The following is a 25,550-nucleotide window of genomic DNA, read 5'->3' on the forward strand; positions in this document are numbered from 1 at the left end:
CATGCTTTCATGTTTTTTACACCAAATTATGACCCTACCATCTAAATGTCGCAGCTGAAATCAAGACTCTTCAGACCAGACCAGACCATCTGCTTCAAGGTTTGATGTGTTGTGCGTTCAGAGATGGTATTTTGCATAACTTGGTTGTAACGAGTGGTTATTTGAGTTACTGTTACCTTTCTATCATCTCGAACCAGTCTGCCCATTCTCCTTTGACATCAATACGGGTGTCAGCAGACACATCTCCGCTGACATTCACCTGCCCATAGAAGTTAACGGGTGGCCCGCTCAGATTTGTCGAAAAACGGAAAGGCAGATCCGAACGGGCCGATCGTCTGAAAGGGGCCTGAGGAATTCAGCCAGAAACTCGATCGGAGCTGGATTCTGCCGAGAAACTCGGTCGTGTGTACACTTTTCAGCGAGGAAGCCGACGAGGAACTCGTCGGGCCAAATAGAGAACATGTTCTCTATTTCCTCGTTGTTCAATGAGGAAAGTCGGCCCGCCGAGATCCTCGGCAGCTTCAATACTGAACTCGACGAGGAACTCGATGTGTTTGGCACGTCGAGTTCCTCGGACGTGTGTACGGGGCCTAAGAGAGCATCCAGTGGCTGTAGCGCCGCAGAAATGGGACAGGATGGGTTTGCTTGCTGCCATTCACAACACAGTGCGTTTACATTTACTAAGGCCCCTTGACTGCATGGCCTTTTTTATGCAACCGACCTAACCCTTTAAATTTAATATCAGCTGTGAGCTTGTGTTGGAATTTATCAACATGCTCAGGGCAAGTAGAATGCCATCTGACCACTTCTAAGGCAGAGGAAGTGGTGCTTTCCCCCATACGACCCCACCTCCCTCTGTGGTTCCCAGGCTCTCCTACTTCTGGAAGCTTGAGATAACAAAAAAAATTGTGAAAATGGCCAGCTGGGGCAGAGAGTGCAGTGTAAATGCTTAATCTCTTGCAGAGAATCCAGAAATAATTTGGCTTTGAGTACTTCCAGCACCCGAATCCAAGAGCTTATCTAGGACAGTGTGCGATGGGAATATGAAGTATTACTCTAGGAGAGCTACACTCACCTAATGACATGTGAGTGCTGTTCTATCCATGAGTGCTGTGACCCCAGGGATGTGACCACAATGGCTTGGGTCCTCAGGAATTCAGATTGTGAGATACTGAGTGTCATTTACCTAGAAAAGCAGAATTGAAAGAGAAGTTTGGGTTTGTTTTTCTTTAAATCATACTTACCTAGGTGGATGCAGCATCAATGCAATGCTGCATCTGGCCCACATCCTCTCTAAGGGTGAGAAAAGAGCGATCGAACATCGCTGATCGCTCAGTTCTCCCCTCTGCTCTCAGAGAGCGATGACTGTCAGTTTCCACTCTCTGCTCTGCCCCCGCACTCCTGTGATCCACAGGAGATGTACAGCCAAACAAGCTTTGGCTGTACTTCTCCTTTGAGTCTGCAAAACCATTTTTTTTTTTTTTACACACGCTTGATGTTTTGTTTGTTTTTTATTTTATTTAAAATGATGAATGTGGTCTTTATAAAAACATTTAATACAGAGGCTGCGTTTGCTGCCCTTCTTCCTCTAAAAATGTTATTTGCCTGACTGCCTGTGGTCCATTTTCTTTCTGAATCGCTGACCTGATACAAGCATGCAGCTAGTAAAGTTAGACAAATGTTAGAACCCCCAATCAGCATTCTGATTTATTGATGTCTTCATATCAGCATATCAGCCAGAAAACAGCATTTTCATAGGGAGTGTTGAGCTGTTGCAGACATAGGTGTAGACAGCCTATTGCATTAGGGTGTGCACCCCAAAGCTCAAACACACATGCCTTTCTCTGCAGCCTCAGCTGCACTGGACAGTGAATGAATGGGAAGTGCTCTGTGCTGAACGGCTTCCTGTTAATACAGTTTACTATGCTCCAGTTATGAATGAACACAGTGAGTGAGTGTGTTCACTGTGTTTATTTTAAAATGTAATTCTCCATTCTAAAACATCCCCCGCAGCAGCAGCAGAAAGGAGGAAAGCCAGCAGCACCACCGGGAGGAGGTGAAGCACGGGGTGAAGCCTGGCCAGGAGGGGGAATCGGCACTGCACATAGTGATTGGGGTGTGCTAAGGCACACGTGGCACACACCCTGCGTACGCCTATGGTTTCAGACTACATGTTTTCTCAATGCGGACTTCCTAAACATATCTAAAACCATTCAACATTTTTATTTTTAACCTTTCCTTTAAAGTAGTGATATGCAATAAGCGGACCTCCAGCTGTTGCAAAACTACAAGTCCCATCATGCCTCTGCCTGTCGTGCTTGTAGCTTGTCTTGCTATGCCTCACTTGTAGTTCTGCTACAGCTGGAGATCCACTAATTGCATATCCCTGCTTTAAAGGGAGCAAGTTAAGATTAAGTTATGCTAAAATTTTCTTTATGTTGAAAATTCTCTGATATTATGCAAGTACATTTTAAGAAAATTGACAACCCTTTCTGAAGAAAAAGAAACGCCATGCATTCATCTGCTGGGCACATGTGTAAACATTAGTTCCCTGTTTGTACTCTTTTAGCAAGTAATGCCCTGTACACACGATCTGTTCGTCTGATGAAAACGGACCAATGGACCGTTTTCATCGGACGAACCGATCGTGTGTGGGCCCCATCAGTTTTTTTCCCCCATCGGTGAAAAAAAATAGAACCCGTTTAAAATTTTTCTTATGGTTAAAAAACCGATAGAAAAAAACGTTCGTCTGTGGGGAAATCCATCGGTCAAAAATCCACGCATGCTCAGAATCAAGTCGACGCTCGGAAGCATTGAACTTTTTTCTCAGCACGTCGTTGTGTTTTACGTCACCGCGTTGGACACAATCGGATTTTTAACCGATGGTGTGTAGGCAAGACTGATGAAAGTCAGCTTCATCGGATATCTGATGAAAAAATCCATCGGTTCGTTTTCATCAGACGAACCGATCGTGTGTACAGGGCATAACTTGTACATTGCACTCACTTTTACGATTTGGTATTTTCCCTTCCCTTTCTAGTATAAATACCTTTCCTCCGACACCTGTGATTAGCACCCCCCCCCCCCCCCCCCCCCGTAATTAGTACCCACCCACCCCTCCCCTTTAACTAGTTTAACCTCAACCCCCATGATTACTACCCTTCTGCCTTCTCCATGTATTAGTACTCTTCTATCTCCTCCTATGTGTTCACCTCCCCTACATACCACCCCATCTTGTAATTAGTACTCTTCTACCTCTTGTATGGATTTTGTATCATTTTACCTCCTCCAGTGATGAGTACCCTTCCACCTTTTTGTGATTTTGTACCATTTTACCGCCTCCTGTGATGAGTACCCTTCCACCCTATTGTGATTTTGTACCCATCTACCTTCCCTGTGATTAGCACCCTGAGAAGAAAAGGGAAGAAGTTGGGACTTTAAATGAGATGTGAATAAAATAGTGAATGGATGGTATTTGTAACATCTCTGATGTTACTGTTCGCAGAACGAGCGCAGCTGTGCCTTCTCCCAGCAGCTGCGCTCCGTTCTGCAAAGACGTCCGCGTCACTTCCGGTGCGCGGACGTCTGCGTTCCAAGCTGGAACGTGGAAGTGCGACTCAACGTCCTTCCCGTTTTCCCCGTGAAATCGGGGCTATTTAAATCCCCCACAGATGACGGCAGGGTGTTCGGTTATTCTCTTGGATGCCTGCCGTCACCTGTGAACAATCATCCCACACCCTGAAGCCCAGGAGCCATTGCAGACCTTCTCACCTGTCAGCTCCCTGACCACAGATCTCTGTCTCCTGGTCTAATCAAGCAGTGAGCCTTCAGCCCACTGCACTCTTCCTCAGCCCTGCACAGACTCTTCAACATCCATTAACCTAGGACTCTCCTATGCACATTCTGCAGCAGTGTACTACAAGACCCAGCGGAACCGCAAGTATCATGTTCATATAATTACCTGCTGCATTGGGATGTGAAACCAATTACTTGCAAGTTTGAGGAAATGTTATTACATATACCTCTGCTAATGCTTATCTGATTTAATGCTCTTATGGACTATGCTTGTTTCAGTACTAAGCAGAAATATTGTGAAGTAACAATATAAACGCCAGATAATAATTACTCCTTCATAAGTCAGGTGTAACATAATACTGTCAAGCAAGGTACACAGTAAGCTTTCCTTTTTTATACAAGTGACTTTGAAATACTTTCCTTATATGATTTCATACTATGCAGCAATAAGCTACTTTATGTTGGTACAGATTGAGGCTGTGATGAATTAACCCCAAAACTTTCTGGCTATATAGAGAGTGAACTGGTGGTTAGACCTGAGAAGCCTCTGCAGCTGAGATCCAATAGTACTAATTAGTATTCATAAGGCAGTATCCTTACATAATAACCGAACCCCCTTTTAAAAGGATAATGGATCCAGCAGAGCTTGCTAACCACCTAGTTGGACTTTCACAAAGAGTGGATAACCTCACTGCCACCGTCAATGATTTACGTCTAGAAAATGACGCTTTACGCAACCAAAATTTTGCATTACCCAGGGAGAGACCTGAACCCAAAGTTTGCGCCCCTGAACCCTTTTCAGGGGACCGAAAATTTTTCCGCCAATTCATTAGTGCTTGCCGCCTCATGTTTGAACTGCACCCCCGCACCTATCATTCAGACAGGGTTCGTATCCTCACCCTCATATCATATTTGAAAGGAGAGCCTAGGGTCTGGGCTGATGCATATGTGGATGAACATGGTGATTTACTGGGGGCATTTAATACATTTTTGGATGAGATGTCACTCCTCTACGAGGACCCTAACAAACAGCTTACAGCTGAGAACACCATTAGGAGCCTTAAACAAGGGAAAAGACATGTGGAGGACTATATTTCGGAATTCAAGTGTTGGAGCAGAGAGACACAGTGGACAGACATTTCACTCCGTAATCAATTTAGATTAGGTTTATCTGAATCAATGAAGGATGAGTTAGCTCGCGTAGAGCTTCCTCCATCCCTAGAAGATCTGATGCATTTATCTCTCACCATTGACCGGCGTCTCCGTGAAAGGAAGGCTGAACGATTCAACACTTACTTACCTCCACAATTCAGGAGATCTAAGTCACCTCCAAAGGATGTTCCCATGGAACTAGGAACTGTCAAAGGTCCTTTATCATTGGCTGAGAAACAACGGCGCAGAGCTAATAACCTCTGCCTCTACTGTTCCGCTCCAGACCACATTGTCTCCACTTGTCCACTCCTTAAGAGGAACTCCGAAGGTAACTTTTCTAACATTTGTAAAACCAATCCACCTGGAACTACCACTAATCGATTTATTTATGTCACTCTTACCTTACAGTGGGATCAAACCAGAATTACCATTGAAGCGATGGTCGACACCGGTGCCTGTGGCAATTTTATTGATTTAGCAATTGTGAATTCAAATAAAATTCCATGTGTGGTTAAGCAAAATCCTCTCTCTGTCACTTTTATTGATGGTTCTAGTTCCAACTATGGCCCAATTTCCTCTCAGACCTCACCCCTACTGGTCACTTGCGGGAATAACCATACAGAGACCCTTGTCTTTGATGTCATTCCATCTCCGTTATTCCCAATAGTTCTCGGGTTACCTTGGCTACTACTCCACCAGCCAACTTTTTTATGGTCTAACCACTCACTCAATTTAAACTCCACATTCTGCCACGAGACTTGCTACCCAATTTTTACGATTCTCTCCACAGAAGTTTACTGTAAAGATCTCCCTAGTTATCTACTAGATTTCTCAGATGTTTTCAGTAAAACAAAGGCAGAAATTCTTCCCCCCCATCGAATATACGACTGCCCTATAGATCTCTTACCTACCTGTCCAATCCCAACTGCACGTATCTATCCTCTATCACAACCAGAGCTTGTGCACCTTAAGAGTTACCTCGATGAAAACTTGAAAAAGGGCTTTATTAGACCATCCACTTCTCCCGCAAGTGCCGCCATGTTCTTTGTCAAAAATAAGGATGGTTCACTACGGCCTATCATTGATTACCGTGCCCTCAACAGTATCACTGTGAAGAACCGCTACCCCTTACCACTCATTCCTGAACTCATTGAACGCCTTCAAACCTCTAAAGTTTTTACAAAACTAGACCTTAGGGGTGCATACAATTTGATCAGGATTCGTCCAGGTGATGAGTGGAAGACCGCTTTTAAGACTCGCTACGGTCTATATGAATACACTGTGATGCCATTCGGACTTTGTAACGCACCTGCTACTTTCCAGTGGTTCATAAATGACATTTTTAGGGATCTGCTTGACATCTGCGTAGTAATTTATTTGGATGACATTTTGATCTATTCTGATACACTTGAGGAACACACTAAACACGTTCGTTGGGTTTTGGCCAGGCTCAGAACGCATTCCTTATATGCCAAACTAGAGAAATGTGTTTTCAGCCAGTCAAGTATTTCTTTCCTAGGGTACCAAATTACACCCCAAGGTATCCAAATGGACCGATCTAAAGTAGACTGTATTATCTCCTGGCCAATACCTCACTCAAGGAAGGCTCTTCAACGGTTCCTCGGTTTCTCAAACTACTACCGCAAATTTATCAAGAATTTCTCAGCAATTGTCAAACCATTGAGTGCTCTTACTAGCTCAAAGACACCCTTCTCCTGGTCAAAGGAGGCCCAGAATTCATTTGACACTCTTAAGCTCTGTTACACTTCGGCCCCCATCTTACAACTGCCTAACCCTCAATACCACTTCACTGTAGAAGTAGATGCCTCTCATTATGCCTTGGGTGCTATACTTTCTCAACGTGCAACTCAATCTGAGCCTTTACATCCTGTAGCTTTTTACTCCAGGACCCTATCACCAGCAGAAAGGAACTACCCCATCGGTGAAAAGGAACTCCTTGCAATTAAAGATGCATTAGAAAATTGGAGACACTTGTTGGAGGGTAGCACTCATCCAATAACCATCCTGACAGACCACCGTAACTTACAACATCTAAAGGCATGTAAGACACTCTCTGCCCGTCAGGTCAGATGGAGTTTATTTTTTGACAGGTTTGATTTTTATATTTCCTACAGGCCTGGAACACAAAACATCAAGGCTGACTCCTTGTCTCGTATGAATGAGGACCAAATTACTGAGATTCCTCCACTATCTATCATTCCATCAAACCGAGTCATTGGCGTTTCCACCTCCTTTAGACAGTTAATTTCTCAAACACTCTCCAGAGATCCCTCTTGTTTACCAAAAGACCTTACTAGATTACCAGATGGTGTTTATACTTTCAACGACAAGATCTATGTTCCCCCCAATCTACAACTCTCACTTCTTAGGCATCTTCATGACTCACCCTTAGCCGGCCACCCTGGGATCAACAAAACTACTCACCTCATTAAAAGAGATTATTGGTGGCCCAATCTGGCTAAAACGATCCATGAATATGTTAGCTCATGCGAAATTTGTGCTCGTAACAAGCATTCTAGGAAACCCCCTTTCGGTCTTCTCGCCTCTATCCCAGTACCTAATAGACCTTGGGAAGTTGTGTCGATGGACTTTATAGTTGATCTCCCTAGGTCCAACGGTGCCAACACCATTATGGTTACAGTAGATCTCTTAACCAAGATGGCACACTTCATTCCTTTAAAGAAGTTACCAACTTCCCTTGAGACAGCAAAGGCATTCATTACCAATGTTCTCAAATTACATGGAGTACCCTCACAAATCATTTCGGATCGCGGTAGTCAATTTGTCTCTAGATTTTGGAAGGCCCTATGTAATGCTCTACAAATTGACCACCGCATGTCCACTGCCTACCACCCTCAGACAAATGGGCAGACAGAACGTGTCAACCAAATCCTGGAACAATACCTACGATGTTACTGTACACACCTACAAGATGATTGGTTTCAACTACTACCCCTTGCTGAATTCTCTTATAACAATTCTATCAGTTCTTCGTCTCGATTCACACCATTTTTTGCCAATTATGGGTTCCACCCCAACAGTCTACCAACCACTTATCTCCCAAATAGTGTTCCAGCAGTTGATAACTACCTTTCTTCTTTAAAAAATACACTGGATATTCTACGTTCCAACCTAAAGACTGCTCAACAAAGACAAAAACTATACTATGATGTTCACAGATCAGTACCTCCTAATTATAAGGTCGGGGATTTAGTTTGGCTTTCCACCCGAAATCTTCACCTAAAAATACCATCAAAAAAACTAGGCACCCAATTCACTGGACCCTTTCAAATATCACATTTGATTAATCCTAATGCTGTCAAATTACTTCTACCCCCAGATTGGAAAATACATTCTTCATTTCATGTATCTCTCATTAAACCTTTTGTTTCTAATCCATTTGCTAATAGGAAGCCATGTCCCCCTTCACCTATTAAGGTGCATGGCGAGACTGAATACGAAGTTGAGAGAATACTCGACTCTAGAAAACGTGGTTCCACTCTTCAATACCTAATACGTTGGAAAGGTTACGATCAACTTGATGACTCTTGGGAAAATTCTTCTGACATACATGCCCCTCATCTAATCAGACAATTTCACCAAAGATATCCTAATCGGCCCTCTATCTCTGGGAGCACTGGTGGTGCCCCCTTGAGGAGGGGAGTATGTAACATCTCTGATGTTACTGTTCGCAGAACGAGCGCAGCTGTGCCTTCTCCCAGCAGCTGCGCTCCGTTCTGCAAAGACGTCCGCGTCACTTCCGGTGCGCGGACGTCTGCGTTCCAAGCTGGAACGCGGAAGTGCGACTCAGCGTCCTTCCCGTTTTCCCCGCGAAATCGGGGCTATTTAAATCCCCCACAGATGATGGCAGGGTGTTCGGTTATTCTCTTGGATGCCTGCCGTCACCTGTGAACAATCATCCCACACCCTGAAGCCCAGGAGCCATTGCAGACCTTCTCACCTGTCAGCTCCCTGACCACAGATCTCTGTCTCCTGGTCTATTCAAGCAGTGAGCCTTCAGCCCACTGCACTCTTCCTCAGCCCTGCACAGACTCTTCAACATCCATTAACCTAGGACTCTCCTATGCACATTCTGCAGCAGTGTACTACAAGACCCAGCGGAACCGCAAGTATCATGTTCATATAATTACCTGCTGCATTGGGATGTGAAACCAATTACTTGCAAGTTTGAGGAAATGTTATTACATATACCTCTGCTAATGCTTATCTGATTTAATGCTCTTATGGACTATGCTTGTTTCAGTACTAAGCAGAAATATTGTGAAGTAACAATATAAACGCCAGATAATAATTACTCCTTCATAAGTCAGGTGTAACATAATACTGTCAAGCAAGGTACACAGTAAGCTTTCCTTTTTTATACAAGTGACTTTGAAATACTTTCCTTATATGATTTCATACTATGCAGCAATAAGCTACTTTATGTTGGTACAGATTGAGGCTGTGATGAATTAACCCCAAAACTTTCTGGCTATATAGAGAGTGAACTGGTGGTTAGACCTGAGAAACCTCTGCAGCTGAGATCCAATAGTACTAATTAGTATTCATAAGGCAGTATCCTTACAGTATTCTATAGGACAGGCATGTCCAAAGTCCGGCCCACGGGCCAATCGCGGCCCGCGTTCCGCTTTTGAACGGCACACCGGGTTTTTTAGACATATATATATTTTGTGGCCCTCGACGATCTCACAGAGCCAGGGCTACATAAGATGTATATGCCTTGGAACGGGACAGGGAGGAGGCGCCACTGAACACACACAGGAGAATTTCCTGTTTACGGGCGGCCTCTGTAATAAAAAGTCCCACGCTGCCATTGGACGACTGTTCTGTTCATCAAAAGAGGCGGGTCTTTCTATTAGAGGCCGCTGTGTAAACAGGAGATTCTCCTGTAATGAATTTTTGGCGCTCGTGAGTGCATTCCTGGCAAATGGTGCGTGCATTCCTGGCAAATGGTGCGTGCATTCGTGGCAATGGCGGGTGCATTCCTGGCAAAGGTGGGTGCATTCCTGGCAATGGTGGGTCTACAGATGGGCACTTGTGAGGCTGCAGATGGGCACTGACCCTTATTTTTCTTTACAGTTCTTTTAAAAAAAAAAATCCTGAAACTTTGCTCTTAAAGTGAAGGCGTGTGTTAAACGCCAATAAATATGGTATATCCAAATAATACGCCCAAGCTCATCTCTTTACTCACACACAGCCACAAAGGCAAGAGAATTCGTGTTGGGCAGTGTATTAGTGCTCGGAGGAACACACTTAGACCGAATTTTAATGGTTCAAAGAATGACAGGCAAAATGGTCGGCCCTCACGCATGTTCACTTCATCAAATCTGGCCCTCTTTGAAAAAAGTTTGGACACCCCTGCTATAGGAACACAAACAAAGTATATGTATGTTAGTAGAATCATGCTAGTAGTATTAGGAGCTAATTTTATTGAGCATCCCAATAAATACAATATAAAAACTCCATGATTGCAATCCTTAGTCTATTGTAAAAATTATCAATGTTCTATTATATGTACAAAGATTGTAATCATGGAGTTTTTACATTGTATTTATCGGGATCCTCAATAAAATTAGCTCCTAATACTACTACATGTACTAGCATGATTCTACTAACATATGTATACTTTGTTTATTAGTGTGTTCCTATACAATACCATACATTCATCATTTTGTTCACATCTCATTTAACCACTTAAGGACCCCTCACTGTATATATACGTCATTTTTTTAAAGATGGATAGCTGCTGCCACAACCGATATATCCATCTTTTCAGTTAGCGGTCCTCTAAACGATAATGGTGGTCTCCGCAGCGGATTCGCCGCGAGATCACCGTTATCGGCGGCGGGAGAAGGGCCCCCCTCCCGCCGCTCTCCCGCGCCCTCCGCCGCTTACCGGAGCCGTCGACAGCGGCGGAGGCGATCGGGTCCTGTCCCCTGCTCGGCTGGGATACGAGTGAGGGCAAGATGGCCCCACCCGTCTCCATAGCATAGCAGGGCGGAAGCGACGTCAAAACTTCACTTCCGCCCATGCTTCTTAAAAGGGACATTTTCTTGTTATTTTTTTCAAATGACACATTTTATTTTTTATTTTTTTATTTTTGTCTAAATATGGGATCTGAGGTCTTTTTGACCCCAGATCTCATATTTAAGAGGACCTGTCATGCTTTTTTCTATTACAAGGGATGTTTACATTCCTTGTAATAGTAATAAAAGTGACCCATTTTTTTTTTTAGTGTAAAAATTAATAAAAGAAATAAGAAAAAAAAAATTTAAAGCGCCCTGTCCCGACGAGCTCGCGCACAGAAGTGAACGCATACGTGAGTAGCGTCCGCATATGAAAACGGTGTTCAAACCACACAAGTGAGGTATCACCGCGATCGTTAGAGCGAGAGAAACAATTCTAGCCCTAGACCTCCTCTGTAACTCAAAAGATGCAACCTATAGAATTTTTTAAACGTCGCCTATGGAGATTTTTAAGGGTAAAAGTTTGACGACATTCCACGAGCGGGCGCAATTTTGAAGCGTGACATGTTGGGTATCATTTTACTCGGCGTAACATTATCTTTCACATTATAAAAAAAAATTGGGCTAACTTTACTGTTGTCTTATTTTTTTATTCAAAAAAGTGATTTTTTTCCAAAAAAAAGTGCGCTTGTAAGACCGCTGTGCAAATACGGTGTGACAAAAAGTATTGCAATGACCGCCATTCTATTTTCTAGGGTGTTGGAAAAAAAATATATATAATGTTTGGGGGTTTTAAGTAATTTTCTAGCAAAAACAACTGTTTTAATCTTGTAAACACCAAATCTGAAAAACAGGCAAGGTCCTTAAGTGGTTAAAGTCCCAAATTCTTCCTTTTTCTCAACTACAATAGGAATGGAGGCACTGTGCTTAACTTAAAGTCCCACTTTGTCTTTTTTTTTCTTTTTGATTAGCACCCTTTTACCCTCTCCTATTATTTAGTACTCTTCTCCCCCTGTATTAGCATTCATTCTCCTTCTCCTGTGAATAGTACTGTTCCACCTCCTCCTGTAATTTGGTACCCTTCTACCCAACTGTGATTTAATATCTTTCCATCTCTTTTTGTGAATAGTACTCTTCCACCTCCTCCTGTGATTTAGTACCCTTCCACTCCTCTGTAATTAGTATCCTTCCATCTCGTTCTGTGAAAAATACTTTTCCGTCCCCTCCTGTGATTTATTCCCCTATCACCCCCTACTGTGATTTGATACCCTTCTACAAATTCCTGTGATTACTGTCCTACCACCTCCTGTGAATAGTACTCTTCTATCCCCTAGTGTGATTTAGTACCCTTCTACCCCTCCTGTGATTTAGTACTCTTCCACCTTCTCATATGCTTTAGTACCTTTCTACCCCTCCTGTGATTTAGTACCCTTCTACCACCTCTTGTGATTTAATACCCTTCTATCTCCTCCTGTGAATAGTACTCTTTCACCCCATCCTTTGATTTAGTATCCTTCTACAAGCTTCTGTTATTGCTATCCTACCACTCCCTCCTGTGAATAATACTCTTATAATCGCATCCTGTGATTTAGTACCCTTCTACCCCTTCCTGCAATTACTATCCTATTCTACCACCTTCACCTGCGATAAGTACTCTTCCAGCCCCTCCTGTGATTTCGTACCCTTCCACCTTCTCCTATGTTCTCCTATGTTTTAGTACCCTTCCACCACCTATTTGATTTAATAACCTTTTACCTCCTCCTGTGAATAGCACTCTTCCACCTCCTCCTATGATTTAGTACCCTTCTACCCCCTCCTGTGAATACTAACCTTCCACCCCCCACCTGTGATTTAATACTCTTCTACACCCTTCTGTGATTAGTATTATTCCACCTCCTCCTGTGATAAGTACCCTTCTACACCCCCCCCCCCTGGGATTTGTAACCTACCTCCTCCTGTGATTATATATATATATATATATATATATATTCCAGCTCTTTCTGTGAATACTCTTCTTCCCCTTTCTCGGTATGACATGCCAAACAGAATTTTTTTTTTACTTCTCATGATGTATGAACAGCATCCAAATCTGCATGAATTGTGCTGTCAGTGGAATGGGGTACAAGGACAAAAATGGAGGGTTGTTAGCTGTTACGTTTCCATATTAATTGTTCCCCCTGTGTAGTAGGAAGAAGAGTTAAGTGATTATTGATCACCAAACATATTTAGTGATTTTAGTATGCAAAATAATATTCCGTTTTTAATTAGTTCAACTCTATTTTTGCACAGTATTGTATGGTGGCAATGAACATGAAAGCTACATGTTGTGTAGTTCACCTTTAAACAAGACACATGATGTCTAGACAGTATGAATGGCCCTTTAAAAGCTAAGTTTGGCATTTCCGGATGTGCTCTCACATGTGATATGGTCAGGTTCCACTGTGCCATGAGTCTTCCTCTCATGCCTCCTCCGCAGTAAGACCGTAAACATAAGCACGCTGAGCAGGAAGTTTCCAGTTTCACAATAACTATAAAAGTTGCATCAGACACTATTTACCAACAATCCAAAAAAAGCACTTATTCTTCAGAGAAAAGTAAACCATATCTGGTGTACAAAGCAGTAGTAGTCATTTGCTTCTGCATTTTTTACTATCAGTTGAATGATGTTGGGTGCTTCCGTAGCGCTGGTTATTTATAATGTGCTATTAGCTGTATACATTTGGTTGCTCTTAGGCATATTAGGTATTATAAATGAAAAATATGTGGTGAGTTCCGCGCTAAGGTTTGGGTATATGGGCTGCTGTAATATTAGGTATTATGTACATGCAGTCTAGCGTCGTGTCATCAAAAGTCTTATTAGACCTAAGCTGGCCATACATGGATCAAAATTCAACTGGTTCAGCAGGGACCAAACAAATTAAGAACCATGTATGGGCAGGCTGATTGTACCCAAGTCAATCTATCGATCAACTTGGGTACAACCAGCCTGTTGGACTTTTCTGCATGTGATTACTTCCAAGGGATATAGCAATAATCCTTGTATTCTGCCGGCCGAGAATGCTCCCCATGTCACCCCGCCGGCAGAATACAATAGTGTTGTAGGAGACATTCCACCATTATTACTGACTGTATTGATAGGGCAATCGAGCCATTTTCTCTCCTTCCACCCATGGTCAAAGGAAAGAAAATCAATTGTCTTGCTTTATAGTGAAAGTTCACCCCAAAATGATATGAACATTAAACAGCCATATTACACGTGTGTAATGATAAATGCATACCACCATGTTTGACTTCTGTCGATTCCCCAGTTATCCAGCAATCATCCTTGGAAAACTTGCGACCATTTACCAGTGACACCATGCAACTCAAAATATCACTCAGCCCCCCATGTTATCTATTTCTTGTGTTTGCAAAGCCTGAAAGGAAAACACTTCCTCTGTGTCCAGATGTAGATAGCACGGGGGGGGGGGGGGGGTTATTGACATCATGAGGTTGAGTAGTTATTTATTTATTTTTTCATGTGATTGGGTATTTTTTGGAAAATAAAACTTCACAATCACTAAGGCCTGGGGCAGCTTCCATTGCAAAGTGAACAGCTTATTTGCCTTTAGTAAATCAACCCTCATGAGTTGCCTGGTGTCGCTGGTAAATATCCATCAGTTTTTCAATTATGAGTGCTGGACAACCTGAGCACAGAACATGTATCAAACATGGTGCTAGGCATTTATTAAAGAGCATGTGTTATATGGAAAATTGGAAAGAAACTGCGCTAAAACACCATAAACAGAAAAAAGAGGAAAAAAGGACCTACAATCCAATGACAGTCTATTCACTCCGAGAACTGCGATTAGCATGTAAACTATAAATACAAGTGAAAAAATTTGAGAAATATATAAATCGCGCTGGCTCTAAACATAATATTTTTAAAGCACAAAACTGTGATTTAAACGTGAGTGATATATAGTAATATATATAGCTCATTACTATACCAACATTTATGGAGTTTGAGTCACTAGAGGCGCTGTGTGGCAATCTCAAAACCCCTCAGAGTTGATAAACAGTGATATAAAAATTACCAACCAAAGAATAGATTATATACATCCCAATCAAAAAACATATATAAACCAAAGCTTGAAATGGAAATGAAAAATACAAAATATAACATAAGATTATGTTAGGAAATAATAAAAAAATAATAAAAAACTGTGACAGTAAAGTCCATAAGTTTTAGCAAATGTATTATCAAACACCCGTGGTTTGTGCTGAATTTCATCTATGTTGAAAACGTGTCCAAAGAAAACAGTGATGTATCCTCCACCAGGCTATGGATTGGCTCCTTACCAGATCTCCACGATCCCTTATTACAGGGGATCATAAAAAGCATGTAAAGGGTAGTCACATGGTTCAGATGTATATGATCGAATTGGGTCTCATTCACAAGTGATTCCACCGGCAACAATGCCCACCATGTAAGAATAATAATAATAGCTCCACATAGGGTATTAAATGAGTAAAAAGGTTTATTTAAAAAATGGTAATGCACTTACAGAAATGAAGTTAAAAGATCGGCTTGAATCTAATGTGCCGGCCGGAACACAAATTCATAGACACCCGTCCACTGGGGGAACGGTTGGAGCTTCTTGGGTGACAACAGCGCGCCGCTCCGCCCTACGTCCGTTTCATAAAAAACGTACTTCTTCCAGGGGCACACCGTGTGTTATATGGCTGTATAATGTGTCAGAATTACTAAATCACTTTATTATTTTGAATAAAATATTGAACATTTAATGAAAACTCCCTCCCTAGCCTAGGCAACTAAGATCACATGATCTCTGTCTAGTACGTATTACTGGACATCATCTGTACTTTTCAATTAACAGTGAAATAAGGGGATCAAAAAGGGTTGCCCCACATTAATATATATATATATATACATTTCAAATATGTACAGCAACGAGGTATTCAAAGCATCTCTGTCACTAAAATAAAGGCCTTCCTATAAAAATATCTTTAAAAAAAATAAAATAAAGGCCTTCCTACAAGGAAGATATTTAAAACTGGTTTCTCACACCGCCTACGACGCCATTTTCTGCTGTAGTGAAGAGAAACCACCAGCTCAAAGACTGAGGCCCCGTACACACGACCAGTTTCCTCGGCGGAATTCAGCTTCCGACCGAGTTTCTGGCTGAATTCTGCCGAGGAAACTGGTCGTGTGTACACTTTCGGCCGAGGAAGCCGACGAGGACCTCGGCGAGGAAATAGAGAACATGTTCTCTATTTCCTCGTTGTTCTATGGGAGCTCTCGGCCCGCCGAGGTCCTCGGCGGCTTCAGGGCTGAACTGGCCGAGGAACTCGACGTGTTTGGCACGTCGAGTTCCTCGGCCGTGTGTATGAGGCCTCAGTAGAATCCCACACTTCCAGAACAGGATGCAGTGCTTAGACCCAGTAGTGATGTTAATTTTTCCAAAATGCTTAAAACTACAGTATTCAAATTAATTATTTTTGTTTTTGTCTTTTCCAGATTTTTTTGGCACCCCACGCCCTTTTCCTTCTCAGCAGCCTCCGGTTTGTTTCCAAGAAACCCATTGTTATACCGGCTTCAATGAGGGAATTAACAGCCAACCACATTCTGCAATTGGTTGTAACCGAACCTTACAGGTTAGCCCATAATTCATTTCCATTATATAATGAGTATAGAAATAGACTGCTGAATTGAAGTGCAGCTGTATTTACAGTGGTCCCTAATGACTGGTTTTGAAAACACTGGTCTCGAAGTATACATAAACCTCAAGCTTCTAGTGATGGCCTGCTTTATGGGCTGCTCAAGGCTGCAGTCGGTCTATGAGGACATTAAAGGGGTTGCAAAGGTAAAAAAAAAAATCCTAAATAGCTTCCTTTACCTTAGTGCAGTCCTTCTTCACTTACCGCATCCTGCTTTTAAATGTCCTTATTTCTTCTGAGAAATCCTCACTTCCTGTTCTTCTGTCTGTAACTCCACACAGTAATGCAAGGCTTTCTCCCTGGTGTGGAGTGTCGTGCTCGCCCCCTCCCCTGGAATACAGGAGAGTCAGGACGCTCTCTACGTTGCAGATAGAGAAAGGAGCTGTGTGTTAGTGGGCATCCTGACTCTCCTGTATTCCAGGGGAGGGGTCAAGCACGGCACTCCACACCAGGTAGAAAGCCTTGCATTACTGTGTGGAGTTACAGACAGAAGAACAGGAAGTGAGGATTTCTCAGAAGAAATAAGGACATTTAAAACCAAATTTGAAGGATGAGGTAAGTGAAGGAGGACTGCACTAAGGTAAAGAAAGCTATTTAGGAAAACATTTTTTACCTTTACAACCCCTTTAATCACTCGGCATGGCAATACACTTAATAGGATAACCTCTCCATCAAATGTCCCCTATTCTACCCAGATTATATTTATAGCACGTAGGCTTTATTGATTAAACAATGCATTACAAATATTATATATACATATATATATATATATATATATATATATATATCTCTCTCTCTATATATATATATATATATATATATATATATATATATATATATATATATATATATATATACTTTTTTATTTGATGTTATTTTAGAATCACTTGCTCATTTTCCCTTCATTCTTACGTAGCCATTTTTATTTACTGTATTTATCTGCGTATAACATGCACAGGCGTATAACACGTACCTTCATTTTAAGAGGGCAGTTTGAGGAAAAATAAACTTAAATTTAAAATAAAGAACTTTGAAGCAAAATAAGGGGCAGTGCCCATCAATGCAGCCTTGGCAGTGCCCATCTGCAGCCTTACCATTGCCCATCTGCAGCCTGATCAATGCTAATCTGTAGTCTTACCATTGCCCATCTGCAGAATGTAGAAGCTGAAGGGATGGACAGCCGCACTTCCAAAAAAACCTTGGGTTGTCTTTATTAAAAACTGTGGATGGAAATGATGCAATACCCGAAATAGAGACGGAATTATGAATAAAATCATGAGCAGGTCTCTTGCTGTGGTTATGTCTGACGTGGAAGGAAAAAACAAAAAAAAAAAAAAAAAAAAAAAAAAAAAAAAAAAAAAAAAACTGTGGATGGAAAATGCACTACAAATAACAGCAAAGGGTGGGATACATCCTACGCGTTTCGCACTGTGATCAGTGCTTAGTTATGGCTATTGCCCATCTGCAGCTTGATCAATGCCCATCTGCAGCCTCACAAGTGATATCAATCAAGCCTGTTCAATGCCCATCTGCAACCTCACCTCAGATTGCTGCTGCTTCGGAGGGGACAGGGAGGGGGGCAAGATGTGCGCCGTCAGATTATATACAGATTACATACAGTGAGAATCTCCTGTTTACTCAGCGGCCTCTTTATTACAAAGTCCTGCCTCCCAGACCGGCTTCTATGATGGACAGAACACTGGTCCAATGCTGGCCGAGGAGACGGAACTTCCTATTACAGAGCCCGCTGAGTAAACAGGAGATTCTCGCTGTATGTAATCTGACGGCGCTCGTTCAGCCCCGTCCCTGTCCCCTCCCCATTCCCTCCAAGGCAGCCCAAATTGAAGTATCGGCGTATAACACGCACACACTATTTGCACCCGATTTTCAGGGTGAAAAAGAGCGTGTTATACGCTGATAAATACGGTCATTTATTGTCAGACTGATCTTATGAAAAAAGTATAAAGTGTAAAGTGCAGTAACCCATAATAAGCAATTAGAATTAATTTTTCAGGAAAGCAAATTTGATTGGTTGCTTAGGATATGTGTACTTTAATTGTATTGCTTTGTGTGCTTTCTTATAAAATCAGTTTAGCTTTCTATATTGAACCTTCCACTTCCTCTCATAGTAACCCTAATATTTCTCTCTCTCTTCCTCTATATGCTTCTCTTTTGCACTTTGATGTTTTATCAGTAATGTGTTTCATTTGTAGGTTTAAATCTCAAAGACCTTTATGTTTTTATACATGTATTTTCCTTCTTTTTTTTTTTGTTTGCCAGCCTTCCGCCACTTACGTTCCCCGAACAGATCCTTGCTATCTGAGTACACCCTTGTCAACTGTTTATAACAGTTCTGCAGTACAATGCTCACCGTCCAACACTGAACCCAAACCACTGTCCCATTATCCAGAGCCTGCTGATAGATACACCAGAGACTCTTACCCACCTACTGCATCTGTACCCTTACAATGTATCTCCCCAAATCTTCCAGTGCAGGATCAGGATATGCTGTTTCCACCAGTATCCTGCCCTAAGCTTCCATATACTACTGTGACCACTGAAACCACCATCTTAAATCAAGCCACACCTCTGACTAGGCATGCAGATGTCTACCCGCTATACACTGAGCCTCCAACGCACATTGAGACTCCTCATGTGTTCCCTTTGCCAAAAGCTTGTTCAAGAGGTTCAGCCAGCAGAACTAGGAGGCCTTCTGTTGAAGGAGCAACAAGATCTCTCTGTAGTGTCAGTCAAACCTGCATTTCAGGTAAGAAGAAGAAATATGAACGAATAATCAATATGAATGAATGCCCAAAACTGAGATTAGACTGAATCACGTGTGACCAAAGGGATTGTGGAACTCTGGAAGATGCCACAATGCTGGTGTAGCTGAGTGCATCAATGGTATGGTTGTAGGGTGCTTGTAATAATTAAATTGCAACAGCAGTGCTATTTAATGAATGTTATTCTTTCTTCAGGCCCGAGGGACCATGAAAACGTTATGCTTATTTTATGCTTTTTTTTTTCTACATTTACTTGATGCACATTAAAGTGGCAGTGGCAAGGGTTGGGACAAACTATTGCAGGGGTTCAACAGTCCCTTTAGTCACATGGTCATGGTTTAAATTTTTAAAAGAAAAACTGTTGGTACAACTGCTTAAATTAGAATTAAACTCTAGGCATCTTGCCTAGGGTTAAAGTGGAGGTTCACCCGGAAATTTTTAAGATTAGATTGAGGCTCATTTTGTCAAGGGGAAATCGGATAGTTTTTTTTAAATCAAAGCCGTACTTACCGTTTTAGAGAGCGATCTTCTCCGCCGCTTCCGGGTATGGGCTGCGGGACTGGGCGTTCCTTCTTGATTGACAGTCTTCCGACAGGCTTCCAACGGTCGCATATATCGCGTCACGATTTTCCGAAAGTAGCCGAACGACGGTGCGCAGGCGCCGTATAGAGCCGCACCGACGTTCGGCTTCTTTCGGCTACTCGTGACGCGATAGATGCGATCGTCGGAAGCCTGTCGGAAGACTGTCAATCAAGAAGGAACGCCTAGTCCCACAGCCCATACCCGGAAGCGGCGGAGAAGATTTATCTCTAAAACGGTAAGTACTGCTTCGTTTTTAAAAAAAACTACCCGATTCCCCTTGACAAAATGAGCATGAATCTAATCTTAAAAAAATGTTTTAGGGTGAAATCCCGCTTTAATATAGCTAGTACATTATGATCTTTTTTTTTTTTTCCATAATGTTTTACATATGACACTGTCCTGTTTGGTCTACAAGTATGAACAAAAAAATTTAAATAAAGACAGGTTTAGTTTTATGAGAATCTACAAACATTTCATTCTCTCATATTTACTCATTAAAGTGACAATAAACCCCCATCATTAAAAACATTCAATAAATGCTGTATTTAGAATGTAGTTCATACTCAGTCACTATGGGAATCGTTTTTTGTATTCTTCAAAATACTTGGTTGATCCTGCTGCTCTTTATCTCTCCCCCTTCTTTTCAAGTCATCAATGCAGCTAGTGATTTTGCAGAGCAGTGGCAACTCTGCACATGCTCAGTTTTCAGTGAGTTTCTATGCTGAGCATTCATTCCCTATCTCATCTGAGCAGCCCATGTGACTATAGAGTCACACATGTGGGCATATACACAGTGGAGAATGACAGCCCGCTCCCTCTCTCCACCTCTATGCCCACTAACCAGATAAACACAATGGGGGGCAGGATATTGCATGTAGATTGATGGAGGCTTCACCGCCCTCTTATTCTAGGACACATACTGGAGGCGCGTGACACAGCCTGCGACTGGCAGAAATCTTCCCACACCATGTTATTGCCAAAAAATAATAAAGATTTGTTTTTTTAAATAAAATTTGTATGGCAATTTAAAACAGTTTATTGATATTTAATTATTTATTTTTACTCTGAATTTCTAAGTTTGTTTTTTTCTTTGAACATGTGACCAGCAGCAGAGCACTAGAAGCTCCTCCTGCTTTTGGTTCCCTGCAGACAGGCTGGGGAAGAGCTGGGTCATGTGACAGCTGTATATAGATTAGGAAAGAAGGTACTTAGAGTTTTTTTTTTTAATATAATTACAATGCCATCATTCATATACAGAAATAGAAGGGACAATACAAATTAAAGAGTGTGTTTAGTACCACTTTAAATATGTAGGCTCTACTGCCAGCCCTGCAGTGCAATAGAATAGTTACACTGTCCTTCTCACAAGGAAAATCTATGGCTTCATGTACACTGCTGCTGGTAAACGGATGTTTAGGAGCAGTTGGGTGTTTTTTCGGCTGCCCCTGAACTCTCCTCTATGTTATCTTCTCAGTATATGTACACAGGGTCTTTTATAGTAGTTTCTAGGCAGTTGAGTTTAAAAGTATTTTTTGGAAAGCAAAAAAATGCGTTCAGGACGGATATTCAGAGCCATTTAAAACGCCAAACGGCTGTAAAAGCTTGTAAACGCAGTAACTCGTGTTTAGATGTGTTTTGTTTACATGCATTTTACATTTTTGACGATTTAAAAAAAAAACACTTCTAAACACAAACACGGCATGTAAACGTGTTTTTAAACGTCGGTTACTATCTGTCAAGTTGAATCGTTCAGTAGAGGTTGCGAAACGTCCCGTGTCCATTAAGCCTATGAGTCTGCCGACTGATCGAAAACAATGCACTCCCTCTGTGACTGATAGATTATCTCAGCCGCTATTACAAAGGGAAGCAAAGTGATTGTATATTGAGTGTTTACTCCCCCTAGTGGCTAGTCAACAAATCCATAATACAATAATAATTTGGAAGAGGAAGCAAGAAAAAATGTTTGTCACATTCAAGCTTACATTAAAGCGGTGTTTCACCCTAAAAAACAAGTTTCTATGATAACATCAAGCATACTAGCGCGAGCTACAGTATGCCTTTTTTTTTTTTTTTTTCCGCCGTACTCACAGTTTACTGCCGTAATGAAGTTTCAGACTCCCCGCGGGGAATGGGCGTTCCTATGCACAGGGAAGATGATTGACGGCCGGCTATGGCGCGTCACGCTTCCCGAAGATAGCCGAAATAGGACTTGCCTCTTCACGGCGCTATACGGCGCCTGCGCACAGACATCGGAGCTGACTGCGCAGGCGCCGTGAAGAGGCAAGTCCTATTTCGGCTATCTTCGGGAAGCATGACGCGCCATAGCCGGCCGTCAATCATTTTCCCTGTGCATATGAAACTTCATTACGGCAGTAAACTGTGAGTACGGCGCCAAAAAATAAAATAAAGGCGTACTGAAGATCGCGCTAGTATGCTTGATGGCATGCTAGAAAAAAAAATGTTTTTTTAGGGTGAACCCCCGCTTTAAGATAATAATAACTCAAAATATGTTCCCACTGAAAATATGTTTGACATTTTTAGAACCGATGACAGAACTAGCAACCCATTTGTAATCAAAGGTTTATGGCTTATGGCCACCTATATAGACAGAAATTAGATTGCTTGATAAATTAGGGCTGGTTCAAACCAGCCGCTGCACTGTAGCATGTAGTGTGATGTGGCTGAGATCAGCGCAGTGATTGTGCTCTAAGCTTGGCGGATTGCACTGTTTTTTTTTACTTTATTAAGATGTCACACAGACATCTAATGAGGTTCAATTGGTAGCCACGTGGTGCAAGGCAGTTGATGGCCTCGTACTGCACTGAAAAAAGGTAGTGCATGCTGTACTTCAGAGCATCATGCCCAGACACCACTTGCCTTGTCTATGCTGTGGGATCGCACTGGAATAACCGCCCAATGCAATCCCACCTCATCTGGTGTGAGCCAGCCCTTACACATTTTTACATTATATTTAACCACTTCCATACCAGGCACTTATACACCTTCCTGCCCAGACCAATTTTCAGCTTTCAGCGCTGTTGCACTTTGAATGACAATTGCGCGGTCATGCTACACTGTACCCAAACTAAATTTGTATAATTTTGTTCCCACAAATAGAGCTTTCTTTTGGTGGTATTTGATCACCTCTGGGATTTTTTTTTTCTGCAAAATAAAAAAAGGAAAAAGACCGGAATTTTTTTTTTTACAAAACTTTTTTCTGTTACAAAACTTTGTAAATAAGAACGTTTTCTCCTTCACTGATGGGCACTGATGGGGCTGCAGTGACGGGCACTAATAAGGCAGCACTGATGGGGTGGAATTGATGGGCACTAATATGCAACACTGATGGGGTACTGATAGGCGGCACGGATGGGCACTGATAGGCGGCACAGATGGGCACTGATAGGCAGCACGGATGGCCACAGATAGGTGGCACGGATGGGCATGGATGTGCACTGATAGGTGGCACAGATGGGCATGGATGTACTGTATTATATTGTACTTATGGATGCCAATCAGTGCCAAACAACAATGCCTGCCAATCAGTGATGCCCATTGTGGGCACTGATTGGCATCCATTGTGGGCACTGATTGGCATCCCTGGTGGTCTAGGGTGGAATACCTGGTGGAGGGCATCCCTGGTAGTCTGGTGGCATCCCTGGTGGTCTAGTGTGGGCATCCTCGGGGGGCTGTGCTGATAATCGATCAGCGCAAACCCCCCAGAGGTGCAGCCGATCCGCTCTCCTCTACTCGCGTCTGACAGACGCGAGTGAGGAAAAGCCGATAACCAGCTCTTCTTGTTTACATCGTGATCAGCCGTGATTGGACACGGCTGCTCACGTGGTAAAGAGTCTCCGTCAGAGACTCTTTACCTAGATCGGTGCTGTGGGGTGTCAGACTGACACCCTGCAACAACGATCGCTGTGATGCGCGCCCCCGGGGGCGCGCAGCGGCTTAATATTCTGAGGACGTCATATGATGTCCAGTCAGGATATTGAAACCACTTTGCCGACGTCTTTTTGTTATAGGGCGGGCGGCAAGTGGTTAATACACAGAGGGGTTGATTTACCAAAACTAAAAAGTGAAAAATCTGCTGCAGCTCTAAACAGAAACCAATCAGCTTCTATTTTTTTTTATGTTTTTTTTTTTTGGTTTTTGTTAAAGCCTAATTGAACAAGCTAATGTTATGCCACGTACATGCAATCGGAATTCCGACAAGAACAGTCTGATGTGAGCTTTTCTGTGTTTACTTTGCTTCAGTTTGTGAATGAACAGGAAGCCACGCAGCACTTCCCAATAATTCACTGTCCAGTGCAGCTGAGGCTGCAGAGAAAGGCATGTTTGTTTGGGCTTTGGAGTGCACACCCTAATTCACACCTATAGCCTAGAAAGCATGTGTAAAGGCACCCAATGCTGCACCTTCTGTTTGAGAATGGGAATACACCATATTTATATTCAATATTCAACTGACTAAAAGAGAAAAATATGTTTAGCGCTGGTATTTTTTTTAGATACCCTGCAAGATAAAGTCATATTGAGCTAGTATGCACAGCATACCAGCTCATTATGATCGACTTACCTGAGAACGAAGCCCCCGAAGTTCTCCTACGTGCCCTCCGCCGCCATGTCTTCGGCGATCTTCTTCCTGTAATCGCCACTCGCGTTTTTCGAGTTTAGCTTGGCTATTGTTAGTGCGCCTGCGCACCATTGTCTACGGCGGTCCTGTCATTCGGCGAATATCTCCTAAACCGTGCATTGAACTTCCTGGGTCGCGCACGTCGCCGCGTCATCGTCGTCACCGCATCGTCACCGCGTATTCTGTCCGCAGGGAATTTGGTCTGATGGTGTGTACACACATCAGACCAAAATCCGCCAGCAGACATGTCCGATGAAAACGGTCCGCGGACCGTTTTCATCGGACATGTCTGCTCGTCTGTACAAGGCCTGAGAGTTAGGAGGGCCCTGCTCATAAGAGCTTACAAAGGAATCTGTCAGTTATTGGCGTTTATTTTTCTAAAACTAGAGAGTGTAAAATCTCGTGCAGCTGTGCATGGTAGCCAATCAGCTTCTGACTATAGCTTGTTCAATTAAGCTTAGACCAAAAAACCTGCAAGCTGATTGGTTTCTATGCAGAGCTGCACTAGATTTTGCACTCTTCAGTTTTAGGCTGGGTTCACATATGAGCACGCAGAGGCTCACAGCAGGAGTCCGGTGTGGCTCCGTTCACCATTTCAGGTCCAAATTCAGCCTGATTTTTTGTCTGAATTCGGACCTGAAATGAACCAAAAGATGCACAGGGCTCCTGTGAAAATCGCACCAGAGCCGCTGTGGAGATATGTGAACTGGCTCCATAGAGAGCCGGTCACAATCTCCTGCTGTGCAAATTGAATGCGAGGAAACCTCTCATCCAATTCGCACTAGTGTGAACCCAGCCTTTGTAATTAAGCCCCATTGTTTTATGCATCATTGAAGCCAACCTCATCATTTCAAGAGGCATTTTCTAAAGATA

General features: G+C 42.6%; 1 protein-coding gene across 1 annotated transcript in view; it reads left to right on the forward strand.

The window, feature by feature from the left end:
• MLXIPL (MLX interacting protein like) overlaps positions 1-25,550 on the forward strand; it is a 187,254-nt gene that overhangs the window by 129,586 nt on the left and 32,118 nt on the right. The window contains exons 8-9 of the mRNA XM_040338321.1: positions 16,477-16,613; positions 18,957-19,443. Coding sequence (XP_040194255.1) covers positions 16,477-16,613; positions 18,957-19,443 — 624 coding nt within the window. The remainder of the gene's footprint in view (positions 1-16,476; positions 16,614-18,956; positions 19,444-25,550) is intronic.

Source organism: Rana temporaria, chromosome 2 (assembly GCF_905171775.1).
Source record: "Rana temporaria chromosome 2, aRanTem1.1, whole genome shotgun sequence".
Taxonomy (NCBI): domain Eukaryota; kingdom Metazoa; phylum Chordata; class Amphibia; order Anura; family Ranidae; genus Rana; species Rana temporaria.